A 26143-nucleotide genomic window follows, 5' to 3' on the forward strand; every position below is an offset into this window, starting at 1 on the left:
GAAAAATGTTCACTGAAATACTTACTTTCATCAAGAATGTAAAACTCTCAGAATACTTGTGCTCATTTTTGTCTTTTGAAAAACATTTTCAAAAACATTGTGGAAACTATCAACTTCTATTTCCTTAAAGGCCAACAATTCCTTAGGTACATCGCTGGCATTCGAACATAAAAATGTTTAAAAAATAAGAACGTAGTCCAGAATGCAGTCCTATTCTAAGATGGTGAAATGCGCCATTTACCTAAATTACTGCGATCAATTCAGAGTAACCATAAACTTATGAAACAGTCCCAAATTTCAAGAGCCATTTATTCTGGTGCATCTTTTAATTCATATATAGATGGGTTTATCAATTATCAGTTAACATTCTCACTGATATAGATGAATTTACATTAGCCATTATATAATATGAAAGAAGCACATGGGAAAAACAAGTAGAACACAAGACTTCTTTAACTCAATAGTTCTTTAAATTGAGTTTGCTGTTAAGGAAACATACAAATAAATACAATGAAGCAGAAACAAAATACTGTACTCAGAATAATAGCATTGCAGAAGGAAATCTAAAGCTGAAGATAAAGATCTTTATTTTACATTATGTATAATTACATAATTTATTAAAATTAATACAATTCATATATAAAATAGTAACACAGTGGTCATTTTTAAGTTTGATCGGCACATTACAGAAATGTTAGGATGGCACAACTATACTAAGCAATGTCTCATGTCTCCATCAATGTCTAGCTCACTAGTTCAGTCTGAACATTAACTCTCCGAAGTACTTCTTCAGGCATGCAAAAAACAGGACTAACAGGTTTAATCTGTTCTTCTCCCAAAAGCGACAATCCAGCAATTCCAAATAAAGTATGAAAAGGATCTACCTATTTAAAAAATAAGAATTTATAGAGTATTACAAAAATGAAAACTTCTAAAACCCTACTTCTGAACAAGTTATATTGGGTTCCATTGTATTTTCTTTACTTGAATAAATGCTTAGTTTTCTAAAATAAAAATAATGGCTTCAAATTGTGGTTTTTTTTTTAAATATAAGACCTTTTACCATACAGTATTTTTTTGACAATTAAGTGATGAGAAATTTCTGTAAACTTGTTTTATATCCTTCATATATTCTCAAATAAAAATTACCAGAAAAGTATCCTGCTTTAAAAGCAACACTTTAAATATCATCCATTTCTAAGTCTGGAAATGCCATAGAAGTAACTCAAAGCAATGTAACTATTGCATGGACATGTCAGAAATATACTTGCCATATCTCCTGGTCGGTCTGCAAATCCTCCTGTTTCTTCATCTTGACATGCTAAAATGAAACTTCGAAGTTTCTCTCTATCAATCCAATGAAGCCTTCCAATTATCTTTAGGGAAGCCAACACCCACCATGAATAGCATACATCTGGTAACTAGAAGGGAAAAAACCATAAGCAGTTGCCACAATTTTATCCTCTAGTCCAAACATGGGGTGGTGGTGATTAAGGGGTATACTGACATGCAGTTAGAGATGCTAAAATCCATAAATACAATTACTTAGAATTAAAAGATAATCACTGGCATAAAGACCAAACATTTCAATCCACAGACACCTATGCTAAATGTTTCAGAGTTTAGGTACGCAGTGACAACTATCCCTGTACCTTTATTTTATCCGCAGTGAATGCACTTTATCCAAGAAGCTGGTGGTTAACGCTCGTGAAATCCATGGTGATATGTTCTATTTCCCTAGGTAGAGCATTTTCAACAAATGCTGTCCAGGTAGACATATACTTACTTAAAAACCTAAAGCCTGACTCCTCAAAACATGGGTCACTTGGGTTTAAAGAACGCAGAATATCTCACCTCGATGCCAGAATCATTTCAACAAAATCGGGTGATTCATAGGCACATAAAAAACTGTCCTACACTGTTAAGTGCAGATTCCTGGCAATCCCAACCCTGACCCATTTTCTAACTGTTGAAAGTTGTGCAGGTTTTTCATTGGATTGTAACTAGCTAGAAACCACCTGTAGGTATTTCCCAACCCAACTTGTTCATAAATATTGAGCAAGCAAAGCTAAAACAAAAATACAATGACCCAGACAAAGGAACCACCATGCCCTATCACAGTACTGTCAAGGATCCAGCAAGCTACAGCCCTTGAGTCAATCCTAGACTACAACCAAAGAATTTTTTTATATGTGTAAATCGTTTTTATTTTTTTTAAAGATTTTATTTATTTATTTGACAGAGAGGGACACAGCGAGAGGGAACACAAGCAGGGGGAGTGGGAGAGGGAGAAGCAGGCCTCCCACGGAGCAGGGAGCCCCATGTGCGGATCATGACCCGAGCCGAAGGCAGACGCGTAACGATTGAGCCACCCAGGCGCCCTGTAAATCGTTTTTTAAAATATGCAGTCTAAAAATAAAAAAACCAAAAAACCCCCCCAAAAAAACAGGAAAACAAAATACATAGTCTTGTGATAGGAAAATGGTATGAAATTCAAATGTAACCATTGTTACTTTACTGAAACACAGCCATGCCCACTGGTTTCTTATGGTCTATGGCACCATCTGCTCTTCAGGGTAGTAATGTACTTGCCAACAAGACTGTATATCCTACAGAACTGAAAACATTTACTAGCTGGCCCTTACAGACCCAATTTAATGTGTGAGAGCTAAAGCGAACTGTGGACGTGCAAAGGAAAATTTGATTCCCTTTTCTCCAAATCAAAATGTCAAAAACTGGGTCTTTCTTAAAAAATTTAGTAAGGTTTTTAAATAAAAATTTTGTAATATAATTTTTAAAAATCACTGATTTGGTAAATTGTCCTTTCACACCCGTAAGTAGACATGGAGATTTCTGTACAAGATACATGTATTCATTTAACAGTACTCTTTGGGTCCCAGATATAAAGAAAGCTTTTAATACAGGACTGATTTTCCCTGGTATAGATCTAGAATTAAAAGTTTAAAGAAACAGCTTCATTTCAACGCCTGAAAAATACAAGACCTTCAGGACAGGGAAAAAGACACTTTAAGAATACATACTTTATCTGAATACAAATGTATTTCAAAGCAATTTGACATTTTTTTGTTTTCCTTCAGATAACTCCAGAATCCACTTCAGGATAGGGAAAACCAGAAGACAGCTTTGTCATAAAAAGATCATCAGAAGGTAGCATACACATCTTTTCCTCAAGAGTCTTTTAAATAGATACCATAATTAATAAGTAGCTCCACTCCAGTTGTTTTACTTTTGCCAAGAGCATTTTTTTAGGAAGTACAACTGAAAAATTGCAATGGGGGGAGGGGTAAAAGCACATTATCAATTTACAAGAAGCTATAGTGGCTATAAAGCTATTAGAACACAGTATATCTTATGAAACAATACCTTCTCTGGCCTTCCATTGAGTCCACCTGATGGTAACTGTCGTTCACAAAGCCACCAACCGAGTAAATCAGAATTTACTTGATGCAACTGGCTAGTAATAGCCAGAAATCCTGTGCAACAATAGATCTAAAATTACAGACATAAAGTACATGTGTATAATAATTTTTCAACAGTAATGTAGTGATAAAAACTACTCAAAATGCCATTTTATGTCTAAAAACTAATTTTCTATTGACAAGTCAGAATTGCAAACACATAAATAATCAAATAGCTATCTGAACAAATCCAAACATACTAATTCTAGGATACAATTCTGCAATGAAATACTACTGTCAACATTTCCTCATGGCTAAAAGCAGAAATTTTTTTTAAAAGATTTTATTTTTAGAATACCCAACATGGGGTTCAAACTTACAACCCCAAGATCAAGAATCTTTTTTTTTTTTTTTTTTTTTTAAAGATTTTATTTATTTATTTGACAGAGAGAGATAGCGAGAGCAGGAACACAAGCAGGGGGAGTGGGAGAGGGAGAAGCAGGCCTGCTGCTAAGCAGGGAGCCCGATGTGGGACTCTATCCCAGGACCCTGGGATCATGACCTGAGCCGAAGGCAGACGCTTAACCACTGAGCCACCCAGGCTCCCCCAAGATCAAGAATCTTATGCTCTACCAACAGAGCCAGCCAGGTGGCTCTAAAAGCAAATTTTATTGGACAACTATTGACAGATACAATGTAAATACTAAATACTATTTAAAAATACAATTTGCCTCTCTGGCACAAGGAAATAGGTGTTCGGGATAGGAATAAGGGAAAATAAAAATGTATCTTTCATGATAACGAACCTACTTATGTTTGCCCAGGCCAGGGGGTTCCACCAACAGGGTATGTATATAAAACTACTGTAAAAATGCCTTTCTTTATCTATATTTAAGCAATTCCTATGTAATATCCCACATTACATTACATTTAAATTAACTTCAGTCATACGTAACAGACACTGAAACTGCAATTACTCTATTTTCCCAGTTTATCACTTATCCCTTCAAAACTGACATATTTTAATCTGCATTAATAAATTACCTGCCCAGCATGGGATTCAGAACCTGGCCTGCAACCAAATCCACCATCAAAGTTCATACACGATAAAACAAATTCAATTGCCTTTTCCACATTAATAGCATCTAGCTTCCCCTACAAACAGAAAAAAATAAGCCTATTGAATTCCAGAATAATCATGGGCACTTAAATTATTCCAATACAATATTCAAAACTTACCAACAGGGCCAAGGTTGCCACCGCACAAAAAGAGAATCTTGTATCAATTTCTCCTAAAAGAAAAAGGAAATCAAATCAAAACTAAGTGTTACCCGAGGCATCTGATCCTAATATATAATGCCAGTTAACTAAAAGCAAACTGTACAACTGCCATGTTTAAATTTCCATGAGTTCAAGCTTAACATTTACTTTTAAATCATGAGGAAAGCTGAATCTGAAGTAAAATCACTTCTAAGGAATCCAAGAACTAGAAAGTTTTGATACAGCAAATTACCTTAAGTTGCTTAGAGCACCCCGAAAGGTAACACAGAACCAAAATGACTATTCAATTTCTAATAATGACAATAAACTTACCCTACTATATACAAGTAGATTTTCACATCCCATGAGGCAGCTGGTCTCTCCGGCCTGCACTGTATTCAGCCCTAAAGCAGAGATTATCTACATTTATCAAGTATAGTACTATTCCCTCCCTCCACTCAAATATCCAGTAAGTTTGTAAAGTTTTTTGAATATTTCTCCCTCTCGAGTAGTTCATAAAAAAAAAAAAAAAAAAAACTTTACAAAGCCACCAAATATTGGGGGAAAAAATTTCACCTACCTCAAATTTTAGACTGGCCCCCTCTGTTCCAGTTCTCCTGTATGCTGATATAACTAGCACAGTGCATGCTGGAACTTCCAGCAGACCATTTAACTTCAGTAAGACCAGCTGCTTCGTGGGACCTGAAAAGATCAAAACCTTAAAAATCTCCTTTAATTATTAGCAAAGCCTCCAATTCATTGTATTTAAAAACTTTCAACAAACCTTATCACTACAATAAACACCAAAACAGAGTTTTAATATTGGTATTTTGGATAGCATGGATTAGACTGACATTACCCCAAATATCTCCAGCAAACGAACCATCCTCTTTCTGTAGACTCTGAACATATTCCACAACTTTATTTACATCAATAACATTAACACTATCATACAGAGTAAGAATCTGTAACAAAAACAAAACAAATTAAATACTTCAACACTGCTAAGTTTGTTGTAATGATGTTCTTCCTCAACTACCTTTTAAACTGTCAAGCAAGCATGTCCTTTTGTCTATGCATATTGTGGCCATTTCGCAAACATGCAGACTATCTTCTACTATGCCACAGGCATTATCAACAAACCCAAACCAGTAACAGAATTTATTTCCTCCATGTAAATTGTAGCTTAGTATTTCAAAACTTTTAAATATACTAACTTACATATACAGAAGTAGACTTTAAAGCCACAATTGCGCATCTTCACTATTATCAAAATTAAAACACTTAACTCTACCTGGTGATTTTCAAATTATTTATATATACTGAAAATAAACATTTTATCATTCAAGGTCTCAGTGTAATTTTACAATTTACATCAACTTTGGATTCAGCTAATACATGCCATCACATCATTGACCTTGTAGAATACAGGCTTCATTTAATAAGACTGGGGAAACTTTTCTGACAGACACCAATTTTATCATGTTCCTAATACCCAGTGTAATTTCTCCATTCTCAGCTAGAACACACTACCAAAACTGTTAAATTTTAATAAGTATTTACCTGGACAGCACTTAGAGTGTACAAAAGATGAGGGTCATGTCCGATACTAGCACTTATTCCACCACACTCGTGTTGACATGACTTAATAAACGTCAGAATTTCTTCTCTATTCATCCGATGTAGTTGTCCCATGAGATCCATTACAGTCAGACCCCAATAGATACCACTCATTCTCAAATACTCAGACATACAGTATTCCTAAAATACACAATTATTTTAATGTGCCAGTCTGAATTGATGCAGGGTTATTAAAGTGATAGAACACATAAAAACTAACTAGCCACACTTACTGTTTAATTCAATTGATTCTAACAAAGGTATTTATTTTAAATTTGTGGCTATCAAATCTGGGGTGGGGAAAGGGTAAGTATCTGAGATGCATATGATAAACTCATCTGCGACTAATACTAATAGGACTTTAATCTCTCCTAAGAGCCAACCAGAAGAGTAAGTCAAAAATATACCAACTTTTTTCAAGTTTGGGGACAGAGTATTTCTTTCAGAGTACCTACATTATATTTATCAGACATCCACTCTATTAATATATGGACTATGTACAAAGCCTATCTACTACCTATTAGTAAATGGTACAATGACCTGAAAACCAAAATGGCCAAGGCATGCAAAAATTAAGATAAAACAGCTAACAGTAGCTAATCAGAGACATAAAAACTGGTAGAGAATAGATCAGAAATAAATTTTTGCTAGTCACCAATGCATTACATTAAGGTTCTGAATCAGGTGAGTAGTCTTAGGGAATTTAACAAGTCACAAATTGATCAATACTAGGTTTCCCAAGATGGTAAATTAATTAAGTTGTTTGGACACTACAGGGAAAAATATTTACTTTCAGTTTCATTACTTTTTTCTAAGATTGTCCCAGAGAGGAAAACTACTCAAGGTTTGAAACTTAAGGTAAAACTTTTTCAAGGTCTCAGCGTAATTCTAGAGCTAGTGTTGTTACACATCAGCCATATATTCAGGTAATACATGCCAACACATCACTGACCTTGAAAGTAATACCTCAAGTACAAAAATACAAATCTCTTCTGTACCTCAAACCTCTTAAAATATATCTGGACAGATGGGGAATCTATTTTGTCTGTCAAAGCCTCTGAGAACCATGGTTAATTCTGGTAGACCCTCAACCTCACTCAGTAAAAGGTACACTCACTGCACTTCATGGAGAGAACTTCAGTCCTCGGCATGGAGGAGTTATCATTTTTAAGAAACATGGACAAAAAAATAACATGGGCCACAAATATTGACCTACTTACTGTTTATGCATAATAGTCTCATTTCTTTAAAATAAAACAAACTTTCAACATGAAATCATACATACATAATCATCTTTCTTTGAGCCATAGGACGCGATATAATCTGCATGCTTCTCTAACAATAGCGTATCAGGCGCATCTGACTTGATAATAACATCCTTCTGCGGTGTGCCCTTTCAAAATAATAAAGCAGTGACTTCGTAACTGTTCATTTTTTAATGTTTGACCACAGTGTATATATTCAGTATACATCTGAACTTTTCACTTTGATTCCATCTTGCCACACAGAAACTTTCTACATAAAAACTGCCAAGTATCTGACCAGAAAGAACTTAAGCACTAAAGCCCTTGTAAAGATTCGGGTATTTTTCAGGTCTCAGAGTAATTCTAGAGCTAAAGTAGTAATAATCAGCTTCAGATTCAGAATACATGCCAGCTCATCATTGACCCAAAAAATTATTACCCTCATCTGTTGTTGCTTATCTTTCACTTAAAGTAAAATAAACACCACAGAAAATCCCATCTTACCAATTCAAAACTTAGTTTACATGCAGCAGAAAGTTGAAGCATTAAAATTAGAACATTTATATATAAAATATAGCTAGCCCATAATTTGCAGTTAAGATCTTTAATGAAATCTTATTAATCCTAGGTTATTCAATTTATCAGTAAGCTCCTTTAGCCTCATCTTCTCCAGCTTTAATCTTGATTTCTTCATTTGCAACAAGCCCTCAGGAAATGATGCTGCTCTAGTTCCCCGCATTTATTGTAATCGAGACAGCATTAAACTCATTTTAAGTAGGTCATGACGATTACCTAAAAGTATTTCGTGAATTTCCATCAGATCCCACTTAAAATTCACTGCATCTTCAAAGACCATACAGTAGTAACTTTATAGATTTTGAGCCATAAAATATAGAAAATAAAAAGGAACCACTGACTGGCCCGGCTTTTTTGAGGAATTAAGAAATCGGGCCGTTGAATCTTGAGGCCCGCGTCTTAGGAAGAAGCCTAGATAAAATTAGAAGCCGTACGTGGGCCCGCGAAGTCTGCAGAAAACGCTGAGTAATACTTCACCCTCTCTGAGCCCTAAAGAAACCATCCAAGGCCAGTGTCTTAACCCAACCGTTCTCCAATACTTGCTAAAAGATTAGGGTGACTGAGCTGCTCAGTATTACTCCACCCAGACGCCACCCGTGCAGCCACTGCTGAGGACAACCTTACTCACCATGTCTGAGCCCGAAAAGAGAACTTTGGTTCGTTCCTGGATGGATTTGAGCGGCCCGCGCCTGCGCATAAGCTCCCCCCAGGTCCCTTCCGAGCACCGGCATAGCTGACCACACTCCCGCCTGTAGCAAGGAGCGGTGGCTTGACTGCCCTAGGACCCCGCCGACTGCTGATAGCTGTCCTCGCTGCCTGACCCGAATTCTCTGGCGCCCATGTTCTCGTCCTGTAGTGACCTTGATGTGTCTAAAAGTTTTAAGTAATGTTTAAGTATCTGAATTACTTTTAATTTGAACTCTGGAGTTCTTGGGGCACCTGGGGGTCTCAGTCGTTAAGTGTCTGCGTTCGGCTCAGGTTATGATCCCAGGATCCTGGGATCGAGCCCCACATGGGACTCCCTGCTCTGCGGGAGACCTGCTTCTCCCTCTCCTGCTCCTGGTGCTGGTGTTCCCTCTCTCGCTGTGTCTCTCTCTATCAAATAAATAAATAACATTTAAAAAAAAAAATGAACTCGAGTTCTGAAGTGGATGGTAATTAGAATTCTTGCATGTAGGAAGTGTTCAATAAATGTTTTTTGAGTGAATGTTAATAAAATACTCATATTTCCCTCCTGTTTGCCTTCTCGGTTCTGGATGTGACTCTCTCACTCCCTTAACGTCTTCAGCAAGTGCTACTAGCTGGAAGTTTTGTAATTATTTTTGGAAAAGAAACATCCATGTTCTTTTCACAAGCTTTCCACTAAATTCAGATTTGTTATTAAAGCTATTTTCATTTGTGCTTCCTTAGGTCTTTCATACTCCAGTTTTTGAGCAGCCATTAGAAAATATTGGCACCCCATACCCTTACAATTTATTACATTCAGTAACGATTTGGAGAAGGGTTCCTGACACAGTGACATATATGGGCTATCAATAATCAAGAGTGTTGAATCTGCTATGATGATAAATTTCTTTTTTTTCTCCCTGTAATTGATATTCCCATTTACAGTTTGAGGCTACTTTATTAAATGCATGTAAGTTTAGCATCTATCTCTGGTGAGTTGATCCTTTTACCATTAAGTGATGACTGTCTCTAGCCCTAATACTTTTTGTCTTAAAAAAAGTCTGCCCTAAACACCTGGGTGACTCAGTGGGTTAAGTCTCTGACTTTGGCTCAGGTCAGGATCTCAGGATCCTGGGATCAAGCCCTGCCTTGAGCCCCATGTCAGGCTCTATGCTGAGCTAAATTAAGCTTGGAGTCCGCTTGTCCCTCTCCGTCTGCCCTCCCTCTGCTTGTGTGCGCGCTCTCTCTCTTTCAAAATCTTCAAAAACAAAACAAAACAAAACTCTGCCGTAAATATTAATGTAATTTCCCCAGCTTTGTTTTGCCTCTAAGTCAGGTAGGAGAGGGATGTGGTAGAGGGAGGAAAAACAAGGGAGAGAGGGAGTGGTGAGACTTCCTAGGGAAAGCAATCCTTAAAGTAATAATACAAGTATCAGATCCAAAAAGTACCATTCAGATTGAGTCAGTACTGCTGAAAGAATGAAAAATAAGCCTCACTTCCTACTTTATAAATTCATTCAACAAATATGTACTGGTGTCTAGAATGTGCCAAATATTCTTCTAGGTTCTAGGGGTATAATGGTGAGCAAAATGGAAATCTGTATAGGAAGCATATATTCTAGCAATTCTTATAATTATCAGCAATTCTATTTCTAGGTATTTATTCTACAAATACAGTCCTTTGAGTATGAAGTGACTTCTGTGCACGTATATTCATACTAGCAGTCTTTATAATAACAAAATATTACAAATATCTTCATTACCATCAAAAGGTTAAATAAACTAGGGGTGCCTGGGTGGCTCAGTCGTTGAGCATCTGCCTTCGGCTCAGGTCATGGTCCCAGGGTCCTGGGATCGAGCCCTGCATCAGGCTCCCTGCTCCGTGGGAAGCCTGCTTCTCCCTCTTCTACTCCCCCTGCTTGTGTTCTCTCTCTCACTGTGTCTCTCTCTGTCAAATAAATAAATAAAATCTTAAAAAAAAAAAAAAAGAATTGTAAAATATCATGTACTTAAAAAAAAGATTAAATATACTGTATTCATTAAACTATACTGTATTCATTATTCATTATGCATCAATGTATTCATTATGCAGCTGTTAAAGAGAATGAGGACGCTCTGCATACATTGCTATGGAAAGATCTCCAAAATATATTAAGTAAAAGCAAAAACAGAAAGTGCCAAGCTGTGTATAGTGTGCTACTATTTGTGTGGAAAACAAAGGAGAAAAATATATGGATATATTTGCAAATGCACAGAATTACTAAAAGCATTTCCCTACAGGAGGAGGGTGGCTGGGGACAGGATTAAAGGAAGGCTTATTTTTCACTGAATGCCCTGGTACTTTTGAAATTTGGTATATTTTACCTCTTCAAAAAATAAAAATATCCCCCCTCCAAAGAAAAGTAGCTACAAAAACAAGCAAACCAAAAAAACCAATATTGAATAAAAAGTTCATCTCGGTGCACCTAGGTGGCTCAGTTGATTGGGCATCTGGCTCTTGGTTTCAGCTCAGGTCATGATCTCAGGGTCCTGGATCAAGCCTGGTATTGGGCTCTGTGCTTAGCGGGGAGTCTGCTTGAGGATTATCTCCCTCTCTCTCTGTCCCTCCCCCAACTCGAGCTCACCCTCTCTGTCTCTCTCTCCCTCTGCCCTTCCCTCCCTTCCCCTCATGCTCTCTCTTTCTCTAAAATAAATATTAAAAAAAAAAAAAAAACAAGTTCATCTCTGCCTCTAGACCTGTGCTGTGTAATATAGCTAAATGGGACACTTGAGATACGGCCAATCTGAATTGAGATGTGTTGTAAAATATAAAACACACACCCTATTTCAAAGACTTAGTAGGAAAAATAAACTAAAATATCTCATTAACAGTTTAAAAAGTATTGATTGTTGAAATAATATTTAGGCATATTAGGATAAATAAAACTATATTCTCAACATTAATTTCATCTATTGCTTTTTATTCCCCCCCCTTTTTTTCTTTTTTAAAGTAATCTCTACACCTAACGTGGGGCTCAAACTCACAACCCTGAGATCAAGAGTGTCATGCTTTACCAACTGAGCCAGCTAGGTGCCCCTCTTTTTACTTTTTTATGTGTGACTATTAGAAAATTTATAATTACATAAGAGATCATACTATATTTCTACTGGACAATGCTGCTGTAGCCACTGAGCTTTATGGGAGCTGTAGCTGTGTCTGCTTTGTTCACCATTACATATTATGTAAATGAAAAAAGTTTTCTTTACCTACAGTTTTGTTCAAAGCCCATATTGTGACTATGAACATAGTTTCATTAGCATTCAGCTAATGGAATAGCATTTCCAGGACAAACAATACCATATTTTACCTAAGATGTCATTGATTATAAGATACATCCCAATTGAAAAGATAACAGATGTGGGAAAAAACCAGCCAATGGCTATTAACATAAACTTTATCTAGATTTTTGGGATGTTAAATATGAAAAAATGTGCATTTTGGAATCAATGAAATATAGTAACTGAGTCATTCTGAAATATCAAATGTAGAAGCAGAATATTATATGCTCCATGCCCCATATCCCACTTGTAGAAGTATATTACTTTCTATATATTGTATGACATTTCTGATATCTCTACTCTTCCATTTTTTTATTCCACTCAAGCAAATGAAATCTTGTCTACAGTTTTAGAGTTGCATGCCTTCTTAACTAAGTAGTATCAAAAGGAATTGGATAGGAAAGATGCAGGTATAGAAGGAGTAGAATTCTGAAGCCATTTATTTTTTAAGATTTTCTTTCTTTATTTATTTGAGAGAGAGTGGGGGGGGGCGGAGAGGGACAAGCAGACTTCATGCTGAGCTGGGAGCCAGCTCTGGGCTCAATCTCACAACCCTGAGATCATGACCTGAACTAAAATCAAGAGTCGGATGCTTCTTTTAGGTGCAAAACAGTATCTTTATTTGCAACAAGAGTTGATATTTGTCTAGAATACATTATAATTTACTCTGTTTTGTAGTGAATTGCCATTTCCTGGTTCACTTGTGTTTTTCTCTTGGTAATAGGGTCTACGACGTGGTATATATATGCTATTATTAAAGTCTACTGAGACAGCTCAGTTATATGTGTGGTTTATATTTTTGTGATATGTGATTTTATGCACTACTACTTAGCTATTACAATCTAATAAAAATACGGCCAATTAATTTTCTTTCTTAAAGCTCTGTACATTAAAATATGTCTGCTCTTTAAAAAAAAAAAAAAGAGTCAGACGTTTAACTGACTGAGTCACCCAGGTGCCCCTGAAACCATTTAGAAGAAACTTTTCAGATAAAGTTGGAGATGAAAAACATTCACTAATATAAAATCCTGAGGTGGGGGAATGGGCTAAATGGGTGATGGGTATTAAGAAGGCACTTGTTGTGATGAGCACTGGATGTTGTATGTAAGTGATGGATCACTAAATTCTACACCTGAAACTAATATTACACTGTATGTTCACTAACTACAATTTAAATAAAAACTTGAAACTAAAAATAAAAAATATATATAAAATCCTGTTAATTATGAACTGTAAAAAAGACCTTGAAGTTTAGCTGTTTAAAACAATAATTGAGACTTCTAGATTTTAAGGTTTAAATTGGTTTTATTTACTTATTTTTATTTTTTTTAATTTTATTTATTTATTTGACAGAGAAAGAGAGAGGGAGAGAGGGAGAGAGCATCAGCAGGCAGAGCGAGAGGGAGAAGCAGGTTCCCCACGGAGCAGGGAGCCCGACGTGGGGCTCAATTTCAGGACCCTGGGATCATGACCTGAGCCGAAGGCAGACACTTAACTGACTGAGCCACCCAGGCACCCCTTAAATTAGTTTTAATGTCATATTGGTTCCCTCCCAGATTAATGACTTAAAATGTTTCACATGTGTTTATTTTATATCTATATGCATCATGATTTTACCATTCTGAAAATTATAACTTATCAGTTTTAGGAGTCATCTACTTAGATATCCAAGTAGATCAACAGATACAGCCAAGTAAAGTGCCTTGCTTGAGCACAGCACATCAAGATCTACTTAAGCTGAGGCACAGCTTTTCTTGGCACTCAGAGTGATTCTCATGTGGCAATAAGGACCTTTTGACACTATTTGTATAGGTTTTGCCCTCCTTACTGATTTTGTGTTTTGTTTTCATTTTTACATCAGACATGGCCCATAAGTTAATCTTCACTGGTGGCAATGACTGGGACTGTGTTTTTATGGTCCATTTGGTGATCTCTGTCAATGAGAGAAATTTATTCTCTCCTAGGTGAGAGATGACAGGGAATCTGGTTTGTTCATCCTTGTCTGTATATGAGAGAGCTCTAACTAGTTAAGAATTTAATACCTGTAGGGCGCCTGGGTGGCTCAGTTGGTTAAGCGACTGCCTTTGGCTCAGGTCATGATCTTGGAGTCCCTGGATCGAGTCCCGCATCGGGCTCCCTGCTCAGCAGGGAGTCTGCTTCTCCCTCTGACCCTCCTCCCTCTCATGCTCTCTGTCTCTCATTCTCTCTCTCTCAAATAAATAAATAAATAAATCTTTAAAAAAAAAAAAAAAAAAAGAATTTAATACCTGTTGGGAAGAGGAACAGCTCTTTGGGATCTGGGCTGGCAAATTTACTTTTGGCCTGTGGCTAAAGTTGTTTTAGATCCGAAAGTTTTAAGTGCTCAGTGTGTCTACATGTCTCTAATTGAGGAAGGCCTTTGCTTCTCATTGTACACCTATGAAATGCTTTCCTACTTCTGAAAAGTATAAATTAACAGATTAGATTGTGCCTCATATTAAAGAACTCTGTTCTGATTGGTTTATAAATAAGCACTCATATAAATGGAATAATCCCCAAATTACCAGAAAATTTAAAAAATTAACTTCTTTTTTTTAAAGATTTAATCTTATTTATTTGTTGTAAAGATTTATTTATTTATTTTAGAGAGAGAGAGAGAGAGTGTGAGCAGAGGGAGAGGGACAAACACACTTCCATGATGAGCATGGAGCCTGATGTGGGGCTCAATCCCAGGACCCTGAGATCATGACCTGAGCCAAAATCAAGAGTCAGCCCCTTAATATCTGCCTGAGTGGCTCAGTTGGTGATAAATAAAATAAAGATTTTGATTTTTATTAAAATGATATAAAAATGATATTAAAGTGATATAAAATAAAATTTTTATTTTTATTAAAAAATTTTCTTTTTTTTTATTAAGTAATCTCTATACCCAATGTGGGGCTCAAACTCACGATCCCAAGATCAAGAGTCACATGTTCTACTGACTGAGCCAGTCAGGTGCCCCTAAAAATTAACTTCTAATACTACGAATGAGCTAGAATTTTTTTAAAGATTTTATTTATTTACTTGAGAGAGAGAGAGCATGAGTCGGGGGGAGGGGTAGAAGGAGAGGGAGAAGCAGACCCTGGGATCGTGACCTGAGCTGAAGGCAGATGCTTAACTGACTGAGCCACCCAGGTGCCCCTGAGCTAGACTTTAAAGGAAAAAAAAATCATCCTTATACAAACTGCTAGCCAGAAACATTTTTAAAAATTCACGTTTACACGACTAAGATGAATCTTTGGGCAGATCAGAGAGGTTTAGCAATTTGGGTTGATGAAAAAACCAGCTATGTGTTGTTTTCTTTGCTTATCAGTGTTAAGTATAATACAAATATAGTACCATATGTATAAGTTTAGTTTAAAATTTTTTTTAACATGTAAACAGTTTTTTCAAATTTTTATTTATTAAGTAATCTCTACCCACAATGTGGGGCTTGAACTCACGACCTCAAGTTCAAGAGTCACATGCTCCACCAACTGAGCCAGCCAGGCACCCCAGTACAGTTTATTTTTTAATGAAGACACAAATTAGTCTGAATTTCCTAAACTTTTTATATTGGTTTATTGGTCAAATTGGCTAACCTAACTTCTACATATATTTTAAGATTTTTAAAATTATAAATTTGGCTTCCACTAAATTGAATCATAATTCTAACAAACATTTTTTTCCAACAATAAGTATGTTTTCAATTATGTCAGATTAAATATAATTTCCAAGAACTCTAGGAAATTTAATTAGTTTGAGTTAATTAATCATGGCAAGCCTAGATTGTTTCTTGGATAGAATATTAAAACCTTGATTACTGAGCATAATTTTAAGTTTATATACTTTTGGTTCTTATTTCAATATGCTATGGAATAAGTGATATCTTTGAGTCAAGTTAATAAATGGTTCTTTTTGCCACTTAAGTATAAGAGGATATGTATAGCTGTATAAAATTGTGTTAATATTCATGATCTTTGGGATGCCCGGGTGACTCAGTCAGTTAATCATCTGTCTGCAGCTCAGGTCATGATCCTGGGATCTTGGGATTGAGCCCAACATCAGGCTCCCTGCTCAGCGGGAAGCCTGCTTCTCCCTCTCCCTCTGTCGCTCCCCCCTGCTTATGCTCTCTCTCTGTCAAATAAATAATAAAATCTTTAAAAAAAAAATTCATGATCTTTGATGGTCTGCTAAAATGTTTATATGTGACAAACAGTTCTCAGGGACCTGCCTCCCAGCTTCCTCTAGTAGTTAGTTTGCTTAGGACGTTGGTTTCTTTGATGAAGTCATAGTTATAAGGACGATTGTATAACTATAATAGGAGCAATAATGACAGAGAAATACAACTATGTATTTTTATTTTTCAAGAAAAAAGAGTAGTTTCTTCCAAATTATCAGTTTATTCTAGAATATGAAAAGGCATAGTGAAAGACAAAATTTCAGGAAAGTGAATTTTATTTGTCTTGGTGTGTAATACCGGAATCTGAAAAGACACTGGACTATGCTACAATTTTGGCAAAGTTCAGTCAGTTTTAAGGGGCTTGCTTCCCTGGCTTACTCATCAATCCCTAATGTAAAAGGTTCATCTTTAACTTCTGCTTAGATAGCAGAGATTTTTGTCTTACCAGAATAAATTTTCTATGCTCCAAATGTTGATTTTATCGTATCTTTAATTATTAAAAAGAAGGAACAAACATTTCTCATTTGAGAAACATCTTAAGTTTCTTATAATCATGTTACAGTACATTCTTCTGTATTTACTTTTATTTATTGTCCCTTTAATTAAATAGATAACCAAGCATTCTTTCTCAGGCACCTATAATCCTATCTTAATCAAATGATCAAATCATCTCTGACATCTCTTTCAATTTTGCCTTCCCAAGGTCAAATCTTGAATGTAGAAAAATAAAAATTTCAGGATCTATTTTACACCTAAATTTTTTTTTTTAAGATTTTATTTATTTATTTGACAAAGAGAGACACAGGGAGAGAGGGAACACAAGCAGGGGGAGTGGAAGAGGGAGAAGCAGGCTTCCCGCAGAGCAGGGAGCTTGATGCGGGACTCGATCCCAGGACCCTGGGATCATGATCTGAGCCGAAGGCAGACGCTTAATGACTGAGCCACCCAGGCACCCCTACACCTAAATTTATCTTTGAAATTTCCTGGGGGAGGGAGGGCCAGGGTGGGGAAAACGTTCTTTCACTTTATAAAAAGAAAGATATTAGGGGCACCTGGGTTGCTCAGTTGGTTAAGCGTCTGCCTCTGGCTCAGGTCATGATCTCAGGGTCCTGGGATCGAGCCCTGCATCAGTCTCCCTGCTCAGTGGGGAGCCTGCTTCTCCCTCTCCCTCTGCCGCTACCCACTGCTTGTGCTCTCTCTCTCTCTCTCTCTGTCAAATAAATAAAATCTTTTAAAAAATAAAAAGATTAGAAATAATTAAGTTTACTTTATGTGCTCCATATTCCTTAATTATCAACACTATTGTATGAGCTTCAAAGGAAAGTTGGTAAATAAATCAGATCATCTCAGCCTTCTTTAGCTTAAATTTGTATAGTTAAAATGTTATTTAATATAAACATGGCCAAAGATGTGTACTATATGAAAAGGACCTGAAGATTTGCCAATGTTGTTTCCCTCAGGGGAAATAACAGTTATATTCTTGTGAAAGAGTTATGTACTGTGCTTTCATAGAGATTTTTTTTTACTTCCATTCTCTTATTGGACATAATAATTATCTATAACCTTCAGTCTTAGTCATTGCAATGGAGTGAATGTTTCTGTCCCCCCCAAATTTATATGTTGAAATCCTAGTCCCCAATGTGATGGTATTAGGAAGTGAGGGTTTGGGGAGGTAATTAAGTCATATAAAAGTGGAGTCCTTATGGATGGGATTAGTGCCCTGTAAAAAGGGACCCCAGAGAACTCTCTGACCCTATTTCTGCCATGTGAGAATATAAGAAGTTAACAGTCTACAACACAGAAGTGGGCAGGTGCTTTGATACTGGACTTTCCAGCCTCCAGAATTTTGAGAAATCAAACGTTGGTGGTTTAAGGCAGTCTCTTGTTTTGTTAGAGCAGCCTGAGCTAAGACAGTCACCTACAGAGAGTTTTTGTTTTACTCTGATGCTAGCTTGAAGGCTCTACTAGAAGCTACAGGCCAAAGTTTGTGCATTCAGGGACAGTCTCAAAGCCTCATGGAAAGGATCTGGTACTTTGAACCAGTAATAGATACTTCCAAGAATAGTCTTTTGGGTACAGACTTCCAAGTAGACAAAACTTAGACAAATTTCACAGTGTACCATTAGACTGAATCAAGATTTCTTAGGACTCTTTAGTCTGGAAGGAGAAGCTTCTTGAAAGCAGTTTACTGACTCAAGATCCAACAGAACAATTACAGAGAACTGAATGAGCCAATGAGGAGAACTTAATCATGGTCACTTATTTTAGAATATTGTTCATGCAGTTGTAATGTTCTGTTTCTATGGATATATGAGGAAGCCCTTTTTAATTCTCAGGCTCTCCTCGATTTAGTGGACTGTGCTTTTGTAAATTGGAAGTTTAAAATGGTGTCTGATTCTCACTGAGTCCCTAGAATTGAGAAACATTTTCTGAATCTCCTTATACTTTATGGCAATGTTCAAAATGAATCTGTACTCCTGTTTATTGTGTAACCAAGGCTATACCTGGACTGTCATATTTGAGAATAATTCTCATTTAATCAGGTTTGACAAGTACATTATTAAAAAAACAAGTTGACTGTGTATATTGAGTCAATGTTTACAACACTGTCCCAGTAAAACTGGAATGTTACAGGGTTTTAGTCTTATAGGTGGTAAGGAAGGGCCCTTTTTTTTTTTTTAAGATTTTATTTATTTATTTGACAGAGAGAGAGACAGCTAGAGAGGGAACACAAGCAGGGGGAGTGGGAGAGGGAGAAGCAGGCTCCCAGCCGAGCAGGGAGCCCGATGCGGGCCCTGATCCCAGGATACCAGGATCATGACCTGAGCCGAAGGCAGACACAACTGAGCCACCCAGGCGCCCAGGAAGGGCCCTTTTTGGCAAGCCAGGAACCTTAGTAAATTTTGGAGATGCTGAGAAGAGAAATTCACCCAAATTCTTAGGTACTACTAGAGAACTCTGGTGCAGTTTCTTGGGTTTGGGTCCATAGCCTTGAGATAGCAAATTATAGAGGCTTTTATTTTTTCTAATATTTAGAAAGATTTATTTATTTATTTGAGAGAGAATGAGAGCGAGAGCGAGAGAGCAAGAGAGAGAGAGGGAGGGAGAGAAAGAGTGGGGAAAGGGGCAAAAGGAGAGAATATCCAAGCAGATTCCCGCTGAGTATAGAGCCTGATGCAGGGCTCAATCTCATGTCCCATGAGATCAGGACCTGAGCTGAAACCAAGAGTTGGACGCTTAACTGAGCCACCCAGGCGCCCCTATAGAGGCTTTTAAAAGTCTAATTTGAGTGTCCGTAGGAAAACTTTCAGACAGAAGTTAATCCTGCAACTTTGGTAATTGTTCAGCACAGTATGTCTCTGGGTTTGCAAAGTAAATTCAAGGACGCTTACATGGTTAATTAACACTGTGGCAATAATCTGGCCAAACATAATGAAACCTTTTTTGTATCAAGAATAATCTTGGCAGGTTATTTATGATCACAAGGAAGAGGCTGTCAAGAAACATTGTCAAAAACATGTAAATGGATAAAAGGAATGACTGAGTGTCCTTTTAGTGGAATGCTAGGTATTATCTAATGGACCCTGAGGGTATTATCAGAAGGGGTATATACCTGTGATTGTCTTTCTATTGGCTAGGCTGTTCTACAATTCTGTAAACTTAAAAGTTAAATTATAGAAAATGAATAGTAATGCAAATGAACAATGAACTACAGTTGATTTCTGCTCCAAGAAAAAGATGACCCTTTAGATTTTTTTGCCCTATAAATTATTATATCTGTTTTATATCTGTTAGCAAATTCTTTTAAGCATTTCTAACTGCCTATATGTCTGTTCTTCAAACTCTCCCTTATATCAGTTTTTACATCTTATTAGTTCCCTCATTCATTAATGAGTTAAATGAAATCTTTAAACATGTTTAAAAAAAGGGGGGGGGGCTTCCTGTAGGATTTAATCTTCAGTCTCCAAAGACCTTTTGTAGTATTTGATCATGGGTAATGCATTCAAATTAATGGACATCATTCCAGAGGCCATATAAACAGTCATTTTTTAAATCCAGAGGAGTCTTGGAATAATCTCTTCTCTTTTATGCAAATTGATGACTATGGCACATTCCTTAAATATTCATTAAAATTGCCAGAAACATACCAGCTATGTTACAAACCATCAGTTCACAGATGTAGGCAATTAAGAATCATGTCTGTAGTCTAGGACTCTCCCCATGCTGGCTGTAATGGCCCCAGCCAGCCAGTTTATGTAAGTCACGAGAAATCAGATACATAAATATTAAGTCTTATTCTATCATTGATCAAAGAAGCAGAGAAAACTAGGCTACAGAGTGCGGAAACAATGAAACAGAGAGAAGTAGAGTTGACAGGTAGAAAAACAGTATTTCATGGATTTCTAAAGACTATTTGGTTCCTAGACACTTCCTAAAACTGACTCCATTCCTGCTCTTAGGATCCATGAGGCACTTCAATACACTTAAAAGACATTTCCTCACTTTTTTCATAAAGTAGCTTAAGTTCACTTGTGTTCCTTGCGACTAAAAAGTCTTATTTGATAGTTACATAATTGCTTAATACATATAATGAAGGGTACTTTAATAATTATTTTCATCATCATATGACTTTGAATACATTTATATATCTAGAAGGCTTATGTTTAGAATTCGTAGGTAAATTTTTGGAGTTATTTAAGTTCAAATCTGCATTTGAAATATATTCTATTTAACTCGTAATTTGTGTAATACTCTTTTTTTCATTTCAAATTTTTATTTAAATTCTAATAACATATCGTGTAATATTGGTTTCAGGAGAATTTAGTGATTCATCACTTACATACAACACCCAGTGCTCATCATAACAAGTGCCCTTCTTAATACCCATCACCCATTTCACTCATCCCTCACGTACCTCCCTCCATCAACGCTCAGTTTGTTCTCTATCCTTAAGAGTCTCTTATGGTTTGCTTCCCATTATCTCTTTTTTTTTTTTTCCTTCCCATATGTTCATCTGTTTTGTTTCTTAAATTCCACATATGAGTGAAATCCTATGGTATTTGTCTTTCTCTGACTGACTCATTTTGCTTAGCATAATACACTCTAATTCCATCCACATCCTTGCAAATGGCAAGATTTCATTCTTTTTTAATGGCTGAGTGATATTCCATTGTATATATGTACCACTTCTTTATCCATTCATCTGTCGATGGACACTTGGGGCTCTTTCCATAGTTTGACTATTGTTGATAATGCTGCTATAAACATCAGGGTGAATGCAGCCCTTTGAATCTCTATTTTTGTATCCTTGGGTAAATACCTAGTAATGTAATTGTTGGATTGTAGGGAAGTTCTATTTTTAACTTTTTGAGGAAACTCCATACTATTTTCCACAGCAGCTGCACTAGTTTGCATTCCCATCAACAGTGCAAGAGGGTTCCACTTTCTCTGCATCCTCGCCAACATCTGTTGTTTCCTGTGTTAACCTACTAAGAAAAAAAAAGAAAAGAAAAGAAAAAAGAAAAAGAAAAAAAAAAAGGTCTGGTAAAATTCCCCTGGAAAGCCATCTGGCCCTGGGTTTTTGTTTGTTGGGAGATTTTTGATTACAGATTTGATATCATTGCTGGTTATGGGTCTGTTCAAATTTTCTATTTCTTCCTGTTTCAGTTTTGGTAGTTTGTATGTTTCTAGGAATTAGTCCCTTTCTTCTAGATTGCTCAGTTTGTTAGCATACAATTTTTCATACTCTCCTATAATTTTATTTCTGTGGTGTTGGTTGTGATCTCTCCTCTTTCGTTGTGATTTTATTTATTTCACCTATTCATTTGTGATCTTTTCTTTTTGATAAGCCTGGCTAGGGTTTTATCAGTTTTATTAATTTTTTCAAAGAACCAGCTTTTATTTTCATTGGTCTGTTCTGTTTTTGCTTTGCTTTGCCTTTTTTTTTTTTTTTTTTTGCTTCTATATTGTTTATTTCTGCTCTAATTTTTATTATTTCCCTTCTTCTGCTGGTTTTAGGCTTTATTTGCTGTTCCTTTGCTAGCTCCTTTAGGTGTAAGGTTAGGCTGTATATTTGAGGCTTGCTTCTTGAGGTAGGCTTGTATCACAATATATTTCCCTCTTAGGATCACCTTTGCTGCATCCCAAAGGTTTTGGATTGTTGTGTTTTCATTTGCTTCCATGTATTTTTTTGTTTTGTCTTTAATTTCCTGATTAACCCATCCATTCTTTAGTAGGATGTTCTTTAATCTCCCATGTATTTGTGGTCTTTCCAAATTTTTTCTTGTGGTTGACTTCAAGTTTCATAGTGTTATAGTCTGAAAATATGCATGGTATGATCTCAATCCTTTTGTAGTTATTGAGGGCTAATCTGGAGAATATCCCATCTGCACTTAAAAAGAATATGTATTCTGCTGCTTTAGGATGAAATGTTCTGAATATATTTGTTAAGTTCATGTGTCCAGTGTGTCATTCAAAGCCATTGTTTCCTTTTTGATTTTTTTTTTTTTTTTGCTTAGAAGATATGTAGGGGTACTATTATTGTATTATCATCAATGAGTTTGTTACTTTTTTTTTTAAGATGTTATTTGACAGAGACACAGCAAGAGAGGGAACACAAGCAGGGGAGTGTAAGAGATCGAAGCAGGCTTCCTACTGAGCAGGGAGCCCAATGCGGGGCTTGATCCCAGGACCCTGGGATCATGACCTGAGCTGAGGGCAGACGCTTAATGCCTGAGCCACCCAGGCGCCCCTTTATGTTTGTTATTGATTTATATATTTGGGTGGTCCCAAGTTGGGGGATAAATATTTACAATTGTTAGATCTTCTTGATGTGTTGACCCCTTAATTATGATTTTCTTCATCTCTTGTTACAGTCTTTAGATTAAAAATCTAGTTTGGCTGAAAACAAGTATGGCTACTTCGGCTTTCTTTTGATGTCCATTTACATGATGAAGTTTTCTCCATCTGCTCACTTTCAATCTGCAGGTGACTTTAGGTCTAAAATGAGTCTCTTTTAGGCCACATGTAGATGGGTCTTGTTTTTTTATCTTGTGATACCCTATTTCTTTTGATTGGAGCATGTAGTCCATCTACACTGGGTGATAACTGATTGATAGATATGAATTTAGTGCCATGTATTACCTGTAAAGTTGGTTATTTTTGGTGGTGGTCTCTGTTCCTTTCTAGTCTTTGTTGCTTTTGGTGTTTTTTTTTTTCCCCAAAGAGCCCCCTTTAATATTTCTTGCAGGGCTGGTTTAGTGGTCATGAACTCCTTTGGTTTTTGTCTGGGAAATTCTTTATCTCTCCCTCTATTCTGAATGACAGTGTTGCTGGATAAAGTATTATTGACTGCAAATTTTTCTCATTAAGCATGTTGAATATAACCTGCCATTCTCTTCTGGCCTGCCAAGTCTCTGTGGACAGATCTGCTGCAAACCTGATCTATCCTCCCTTGCAGGTTAGGGATTTCTTTTCCCTTGCTGCTTTCAGAATTCTTTCCTTGTCTGTGTATTTTATGTGACTATGATAGGTCTTGGGGATGGCTGCCTTTTGGTGAATTTAATGGGCGTTCTCTGTGCTTCTTGGATTTCGATGTCTGTTTCCTTCCCCAGACTGGGTAAGTTTTCAGCTATAATTTGCCCAAATTAATCTTCTGCCCTTTTTCTCTCTTCTTCTGGGACTCCCATGGTATGAATGCTGTTATGCTTTAAGGAGTCGCCGAGTTTCCTAAGTCAACATTCGTGATCCAATCTCTTTCCTTCTTCTTTTCAGCCTCATTATTTTCCATAATTTTATCTTCTATGTCACTGATTCATTCATCCTTATCATTGCATCCAGTCAGTTTTGCATCTTGGTTATGGGATTTTTTATTTTGGCCTGACTAGTTTTTAGTTCTTTTATCTCTGCATTAAGGGATTCTCTAGTGTCTTCTTTGCTTTTCTCAAGCCCAGCTAGTATTCTTATAATTGTTGTTTTGGGATAGCCTGGGGACCCAGCACTTGTGACTGGTACCTGAAGTGAGTGTTGTCTGGTGGGACTGAGCCCTTAAACCTGTGGAATCCGATGCTAACGATTTGGAGTTAATGTCAGAATAGGATTAAACCATAGGATGCCCAGTTGGTGTCAGAATCAAAATGGTGTCAGAAACACCATTTAGTGTAACATATTTTGGCAGTATTTGATGTTTAAGATTACAAAGAAATATTAAATTCACAAACTTTGTTTCTTATATTATTTTATATTTATATTTTTTGAGATGTCTAATAATATCATCTAGTGAAAAATGAGAAGGTAACTTCATGCAGTTCAAAATCAGAACATGACTTTTTTTCATCACAGTAAATAAATTAAGCATACACTATTACATGAAGTAATAAAACCTCCTGGAAAGAATACAAACAGATATACTAATTGGCACTGAAAAATTTTATTTATTTTTATAATGTATGCACGTGAAATGAGATGTATACAATAAACCAAAGCCTACCCAGATACCAGGACTCATATAAAAATATTTTAAGGCAAATTTTATTGATTTATTTCTAAATAAGGCAAGTGAAATGTAGATTCAGAATTAAACAAGATTTTCAGTAACTTCTGGTCATTGTATGGTGAGAGAATATGAACATCAAATTTTTGAGTATTATTGTACAAAACTGAAAACAAATGCTTTCCAAATTGTAGCAAAATGAACTCCCCCCAATATAATCCCATTAAGTCTACAAAGACACTAGCAAGTTATACGATGGCATCCAAATCATATAATGCTTCCTCAATGTAAATTTTGGAACATTCTGAATACTTTTATAAGCCCACTTTTCAAAAATGTCATTGGAAAAATACTGAAATCCAAAGAACTTCTGTTACTTTAAGTGGTTAACCTAACAAAACAAATGTACTTTTCTAGGTTAATGTAAGTCAAGTACAGTAGTACTAAAGGTAACACATAATTTTAATGAAACCTAATCTTTTTGAGGAAAAGCAAGTCATAAAGTTAAACAAAAGTGGAAAACTAGTATTAGAATCAGCTGCATGGGTTTAGTTAAGAGTACTTATTTTTAAGTTTTACCAGAAAAAGTCTTAAAGCTCTTTCTCTTCTTTGGAGCTTAAACAGTGGATTGTATTCTAATCACTCAAAAATTAATTATGTTTCTATAGCTATCTCTTTAATTTTTATACCTGCCAATGTGTTCACGGGCTATAATAAGTCTTTGAATTTGTGCTGTACCTTCATAAATCTGCAAGAAAAAAGAATACATGTAGGTGAAATATCTTCATAAATACTTCAACTTACTCAGTATTTTGGACAGTACTATAAGCTCCACTGTAATACCAAATTGAATCAAGCCATATATAGGGTCTATAATCCACAGAGATTCCAAAACCTGATTTTGTAAAACCATGAAAATATAATTCTCTGAAGATTAAATTATAAAAAGTCATTTACCAAAATTTTGGGAGAGAGTCTTAAATCAAAGGATATCAACATTTCAAAAAGTTTGGGAAATCTAAAGTTTAATGTTGCAAAAATATTTATCCAACTTTTCTGAACTGTTTTTAGCTAGTTGTCATCTTCAGTCATTTTCCATTTTTACTCTTATACCTGTTTTTCTCTCTTGCTGACTAAGGAACAGAGTTGCTAAAGAAAAAGATGCTGGAAGGATTTGGTTTTAACTTAGACATTCCTAGTAGCCAGTCCTTACTTCCAGCTTAAACCTCTAACCCTAGCAATTTATTACTACCAAATGGTTACTATCACTTTATCACTATCTCTTCATGTTGTTTTACTCCCAAATATGGTTTTTTGGGTTTTTTAAAAGATTTTATTTATTTGACAGAGAGAGAGAGGGAGCAAG

General features: G+C 36.1%; 1 protein-coding gene and 3 non-coding genes across 6 annotated transcripts; all 4 read right to left on the minus strand.

The window, feature by feature from the left end:
- Positions 1-291: 291 nt before the first annotated feature.
- RABGGTB (Rab geranylgeranyltransferase subunit beta) lies at positions 292-8893 on the minus strand. Of its 3 annotated transcripts, none has more exons than XM_078072901.1 (9): positions 8748-8893; positions 7585-7692; positions 6243-6440; positions 5539-5644; positions 4659-4711; positions 4464-4574; positions 3385-3510; positions 1268-1421; positions 292-880 (listed from the first exon to the last, which is right to left on the minus strand). In XM_078072901.1, the coding sequence occupies exons 1-9, from the start codon at positions 8814-8816 to the stop codon at positions 744-746; spliced, it is 1062 nt and encodes a 353-aa protein (XP_077929027.1). In that variant the 5' UTR covers positions 8817-8893; the 3' UTR covers positions 292-743. The 3 variants fall into 3 exon arrangements, with proteins under 3 accessions (XP_077929027.1, XP_035973655.1, XP_035973657.1); XM_036117762.2 differs by having other exon boundaries at positions 292-884; positions 1272-1421; positions 8748-8892; XM_036117764.2 differs by lacking the exon at positions 8748-8893 and having other exon boundaries at positions 292-884; positions 1272-1421; positions 7520-7692.
- Positions 6026-6097, minus strand: LOC118551766 (small nucleolar RNA SNORD45). Its single transcript, XR_004925232.1, has one exon. It is a non-coding gene; the product is annotated as a small nucleolar RNA SNORD45 (small nucleolar RNA).
- On the minus strand, positions 7171-7252 carry LOC118551768 (small nucleolar RNA SNORD45). Its single transcript, XR_004925234.1, has one exon. It is a non-coding gene; the product is annotated as a small nucleolar RNA SNORD45 (small nucleolar RNA).
- LOC118551767 (small nucleolar RNA SNORD45) lies at positions 7890-7968 on the minus strand. The gene has a single exon (XR_004925233.1). It is a non-coding gene; the product is annotated as a small nucleolar RNA SNORD45 (small nucleolar RNA).
- Positions 8894-26143: the final 17250 nt, after the last annotated feature.

The sequence above is a fragment of the Halichoerus grypus genome, chromosome 5 (genome assembly GCF_964656455.1).
Source record: "Halichoerus grypus chromosome 5, mHalGry1.hap1.1, whole genome shotgun sequence".
NCBI lineage: Eukaryota > Metazoa > Chordata > Mammalia > Carnivora > Phocidae > Halichoerus > Halichoerus grypus.